The sequence below is a fragment of the Mus caroli genome, chromosome 1 (genome assembly GCF_900094665.2).
Source record: "Mus caroli chromosome 1, CAROLI_EIJ_v1.1, whole genome shotgun sequence".
In the NCBI taxonomy this organism is placed as follows: Eukaryota; Metazoa; Chordata; class Mammalia; order Rodentia; family Muridae; genus Mus; species Mus caroli.
Genome location: NC_034570.1, coordinates 80,470,293 through 80,476,292, shown reverse-complemented (window position 1 = coordinate 80,476,292; position 6,000 = coordinate 80,470,293). Strand labels below are relative to the sequence as shown.

The window sequence follows — 6,000 nt, the reverse complement described above, 5'->3', positions numbered from 1 at the left end:
ATGGCCTCCTAAGTACTGGAATTACAGAGGTATAAAAAGCCACCACAAAGCCACCACAGCTGGCTTTTCTTTTTCCTTCTCATCCAGAGTTTAAAGCATGTCTTAAATCTAATGTAATTTTTCCCCATTGTTATTGGAGTTTACCTACTGGGTCACTTGTAATTGCACACTATATTAATTATAGAAAGGGTTGATCATAAATTAGAAAAGCAAGAAAGAACCTGTTCATTCCACTAAGCTGACCACCTCTGAACAACATCAGGTGGTAGTCAAAATTGCTGAGTTCATATTCTGTGCATGGAACTAAAAGCCAGAAAGGCCTTGACCTTGAGACACACAGCAACTGTCTTGGGATATCAGACAGTTTTGGCTGGAAAAGAGCATATGTCCTACCAGCATAATGGGTATCATGCAAAGATGGCTTTCTCTACCAACAGTCTCTAGCACAGGCCCATTATCTTAGTTAAAGCCAGTAAAAATAACATCTTCAGATGCATGTGCTCAGTCGGGCAGTGGTGGTGAAAGACCCACAACGTGAGGACTCTCCCCACGTTCTGACTCAGGAGAGGCGACACCCCAAATCACACAAGAAACGGTCTTGCTGCAACTGCAAGAGGATTTTTATTCGAGAGCGTTCTCGGGCCCATGGTCATACACCACGCAGGGTGGTGGACTAGAGGACTATGGTGCCCTGAGTAGCTGAGTAAGGGGGTATTTAAAGGAAGAAACCACAATTCATGGAGGTGGGGGGTGGGGAGGGTGTTGTTGGAAAATACCAAAAATACCAGTTAAGAGTCACAAGGAAGTATAAAGTCACAAGTGTCAGGTTATCTCTCAAGNCAGTTTCTAANAGCCCCTAACAATCTAAGAGCCCCTAAAGATAGCACATTTGCATTGCAGGTTCCAGTAATGGTCAGGGTGCCATTCTTTGAATTGAACCCAGGAAGAGGGTAGGTGGAGGAATGTCGCTATCAAGGTATGATTAGCATACCTTGGAGCAATGAGTCACAAAGGTCACATTCCCAAGCCTCATCCTAAAGGCCTAGAATTTCGTTACTTCTTCAGTGGCGCACGCCTTTGATCCCAGCACTTGGAAGAGGCGGGTGGATTTCTGAGTTCAAGGCCATCCTGGTCTACAAAGTGAGTTCCAGGACAGCCAGGGCTATACAGAGAAACCCTGTCTCGAAAAAACAAAACAAAACAACCAAAACAGATGCCTGTGCTCAGTGTGGTATGGTTGGCAATAAATCAGTAGATGAAGACTTAAAGCTCAGCTGTGCATAGTGGCTCATAGCTAAAATCTTAACACCCAAGAAGCTAAAGGAGAAGGACCTCCAGGAATTTGAAGCCATCCCCAAAGAAATTAATGAAAAAAGAAAGTGATTTTAAGCCCATTTATTTAAATTTCTCTTTATCCTGAAATACAACAATAGTGTTTTAAATAATCATTCAACAGCAAAGGGGCCTTACTATGAAGTGTGAATGTTACAAGGATGTTTCTTTTTTTTTGTTTGTTTGTTTTCATGACAGGGTTTCTCTGTATAGCCCTGGCTGTCCTGGGGTTGTTTTTCCCCTTTGATTATGTATCCCACCTTATTAATTTGTATCAATGTTTATTTTCCTTCTTTTAGAGTGAACTGGATGACATGGAATATATGTATGACCTCTTCTCCGTCATTATTCACAAAGGTGGCTGCTATGGAGGTCATTACCATGTGTACATTAAAGATGTTGATCATCTTGGCAACTGGCAATGTCAAGTAAGGTTACAAATTTGTTTAGAAATAATTTTGAAATTACATTGCATTTCTATTCCTGTTACAGAATTCTGTTGTTCATTCTGCCTTCAGTATACACCCCTCCTTTAGAAAACATTGAAGGTTCATTTTTACATGAACAGCTCCCATGTGCCCTCTACCTCCTATCTCCAGCTGTAACCTTGTCATATTTGTGCATGTGGTATAGACTCTTACACACTAGTTGACCTCACTCCAGTGAACAATTTGGAATATAGATGAGAGCCTCTGGCTCCTCTGCTGGGAAATGCTTTGTGTTTGCCTACTAAGCACAAGGATATTCTCTTTCCCCATCCACCCATCAAAATCACCGACCTTTGACATTGCCTGTTACAGCCTTTTTCAGTAACGCAGGGCCTCGCTATGATCTAAAAGGTACATTGCCAGTCGAGCTTTCCTCACTGCCTCCTGTAATTTTCTTAGCTGCTTTCAGAGTTGCAGCATTTTCTCAGCTGACAGTCTGTAAACTTCATGAAATATTCATGTGAAATTTCGTTTTGAAGTTTAAGGATTCTTGTCTTCCTCTGGGGCTTTGAATTCTAGAACATCTCTTTGAAGTTTTGTATTCATCTCTTCAGCAGCAACTTGCTCTTCTGTAGGAGTGTTAGAATCGTCACTGTTAGTGTGACTTGAAGGAACAAGCTTTATGTTCTTTGCATTGAAATCTGGTGGTTTGATTTTGTGTTATCTGTTTGTCTTTATGTTTGTTTGACACTGTCTTACTTTGTAGTCCATGCTGGTTTGTAGCTTACACTTATCCTGCCTGTCTCTCAAGTGCTGGAACTTTAGGCATAGGTGTTGGCTGTCACACCCAGTTGCTAATTTATTGAAATTCTGTCTCCTCACAAAAATCAAGAGTAGTCAGAAGCAGAAGGGTGTGGGGGCACACAGCTGCAAGTCTAGCAGTTGAAAGGCTGATTTTGAGGCCAGCATGGTCTACAGACTAAGGCCCCTGTCTCAATATAATCAAAAGAAAATAATCAAAATATGGATTTTGTGTGAATTTGGTATATTTTCTTTGGATTTGCATTTGCTTCTTATCTAGGGGATATTCTTTGGAATTTTCTATGGAAGTATATTTTGCTATTTATAGTGAGCCCCTTTCCCCCTTACCTAGGTAATGCTATTGAGGTCATTCTTAGATACTTCAATGTGGGACATTGTTGCCAGAGAAAACAACCGTGTACTTAGAGAGTGAAATTTGGCAGCCCCACCTTTCGACCTTAGGGAGGGAAAAGGGGCAGGAGATTGAGTTCAGCTAACCTCTTGCCAGTGATTTCATCAGTCTTACTTACACTTGTCAGAGTTGTCTAGAGGGACAGAACTTACAGAATGAAAATATATCTATATATTTCCTGTAGATATATAAAGGAGCTTTTTTTAGAATGACTTACAGGCTGTGGTCCAGCTAGTACAACAATGGCTGTTAGCAGCAGCAGATCAAACAGTAGTTGTTCAGACCACAAGGCTGGATGTATCAGTTGGTCTTCAGTATATACCAGAACCTTAAGTAGGCTCTAATACCAGTGAAGGAATGGACTTGCCACTGAGAGTAAGAGCTAGCAGGCAAAAAGTGAACACTTCTTTCTTCTATATCCTTTAAATAGGCTGCCAGCAGAAGATGTGGCCCAGATTAAAGGTGGATCTTCTCACCTTAAAAGATCTGGATTAAAATCACTTCAAATGACTTAGTTAAGAAAAAAAAATCCTCAGAGGTATCCCCAGCCACTTGGGCTTTAGTAAATTCCAGTCAAGTTGACAACCAAGAATAGCTATCATAATGCTCCATAGTAAAACTTCAGTGACAAATTCTTGAGGAATTTCCTATACCTGGGATATGGGAACAGAGGTGTGGTGCCTACTCCATGGGTGCAGAGGCTCTTGCACCTGACTTTCTAAACCTCTTCCTCCTCTTCATCCAGTCTCTGCATTGATATCTTCTGTGATAAACTGTAGTGGGTTGTGCACATTGTTCCAGAAAGTTGTAGTTGGTGTTTAAAAAGAGGTGAGACCAATCTTTTGAAACTGACTCCTCAACAAGTGGGATCTGACATGACCACATAGCTAGTGTCAGAATTGAGTGGAAACATAAGACATTCAATTAGTGCCAGTGAATTGGAAAATGGGTTGTTTGAAAAATCAGTCCCTTTCCTTCCTGCTTTGAGTTAGCCACAGGCTTTCTTCTCCGAAGCTGTTGTGTATGAGCACTGAAATGGAATCTCGGTGTCAGCAAGGCTGAGCCTAGTTATCATCTGTGCTGTGATCAGTTTATTTTGGCTCACAGTTCCAGTGTCCAGTGTCAGGAAAGTCAATATATCAGGAGCTGGAGGATGCACCTGGTGCAACCAGAGTCCGGAAGCAGAGGGAGATGGATATTGGTATTGAGTGCACATTCTCTCTTTTTAAATAGCCTAGGATTTCAGCCCAGGGAATGGTGCCATTCCTCCTCAATTAACCTAATCAAGATAATTCCCTACAGACATGCCCAAAGGCCTACCTCCCAGGCGATCTTAGATGTTTTTCAAGTTGTCAGTCAGTTAAAGTTATTTTGTTTACTATCTTAAAAATCACTATAAAAAAGAAAAAGCTGCTTTTGTTTTATCTATTTTGTCATTTTCAATAATTTATGAAAAGATGATAAATCTGGTCTGCCATAAGCTGTTATTTCTTATATTTTTGGTTGTGAGCCTAGCCTTTAACGGCTGAACCATCTCTCCAGGCCAAGCTGTTAGTTCTTAACAGTTTTTTTGTATCTTAATGCTATCTGTTAGCTGTTATGGTTTTAGCCAATTGAAATACTTTTTTGGTGGACTGGAGAAACAGTTCAGCTTGCTGCTCTCAGAAAGGACCTGGGTTCAGTTCCTAGCACCTACATGGCAGCACACAACAATCTGTTCCTCTAGTTCTAAGGAGTCTAATGCCCTCTTCAGACGTAGGAGGGCACACATGTGGTACACAAATAAGCACTCAAACACAAAATAAAATCTCTGAGTTCGAGGCCAACTAGGGCTACATTTTGAGGCCCTGTCTCTAAACCAAAACAAATCAACAAAAATTGCCTACCAAAGGACATGTGCCACAATGCCTAGTCTGGGCTTTCTGGATGATAAGGAAATTTAAGTTGAGTTTACAGAAAATTGGTAGGATTTCCTTAAGCCAAAACCAGATATATAAATTTATCAGCGAAGCCAAAAAAACAAGTATTTTGAGATGATAATGAGCACAAATTTTATGAGACACGGTGGTTTTTTTCTGGAAAATGTTAGAACCCTCTATGTAGATTGTACTGTGTCTTAGTTGCTGTTCTACTGCCTTGAAGAGACAGGGCCAACGCAACTCTTGGAACGAATTTCTTAGGAGCTTGCTCACAGTTCATAAATTTAGTCCATTGTCATGATGGCCGAGAGCAGGGGGCCATGCAGGCAGGCAGGGTTCTGGAGAAGTCATTGAGAACTACGGCCTGCTCCACCAACGGAGAAGGAAAGCCACTCTGGTCCTGGAGGTGTGAGCTGTTTGAAACCCTCAAACCCCACTGCCACTGACACACTTCCTCTGACAAGGCCACACCCACTAGTTCTTTTCAAATTGTGCCCCTTCCAGGTGACTAAGTATTTAAATATATAAGCCTGTGGGGGCCATCCTTATACACACAGCCACAGACTAGACTCTTTCTTTGTCTTTGTGGTTTGCATATAAAGCGGGAGAGATTAAGTAAATCTTGTAGATTTACTTGATGAAAACTGACACTCAAAGGCAGGTCTGCCTGATTCTCCAGCTTGCATAGATTCTATTTTTACCTTTCTTTCTCCAGTGACTTGAACGTTTTTATTTGGTTAATTCCTTTAAACTGGTATCTATGGAAGAAACATTTAACTGTTTTCCTTCTTAGGAGGAGATAAGTGATACAGATGTGAATGTGAAAGCTCCTCAGAGTGAAGAAGAGGCTAATGATCCATTGGTGGTTCTAAAAACAATCTTATTGCAGGTAGAGTACCTATTTGTACATATTTGTGGGCATGTAAGTATTATAGATACATGTGTATGCTGTGTGCATTTGTATATATGGTATATTTATATGAGAATATCAGATAAGATTGCTTTAGGGCTACCTCTGAAATGGAAATTTTTCATTTTAACTTTTTTTTCAATCAGGATCTCACTGTGTAGACCTGGCTGGCCTAGAACTTGCTTTGTAGACCAGACT

General features: G+C 40.9%; 1 protein-coding gene across 4 annotated transcripts in view; it reads left to right on the top strand.

Annotated features, from left to right (window-relative positions):
• The first annotated feature begins 1,603 nt into the window (after positions 1–1,603).
• Usp40 (ubiquitin specific peptidase 40) overlaps positions 1,604–6,000 on the top strand; it is a 50,025-nt gene continuing 45,628 nt past the window's right edge. For 3 of the 4 annotated variants that reach the window (XR_002378360.2, XR_003837435.1, XM_021167449.2), the window contains exons 1-2: positions 1,606–1,760; positions 5,686–5,781. Coding sequence is in view for 2 of the 4 variants with exons in the window: in XM_021167449.2 (XP_021023108.1) it covers positions 1,647–1,760; positions 5,686–5,781 (210 nt within the window). In the remaining 2 variants the exon portion in view is untranslated. Of the gene's footprint in view, positions 1,761–5,685; positions 5,782–6,000 lie in introns of all 4 variants that reach the window. The other variant, XM_029480991.1, reaches the window with a different exon arrangement.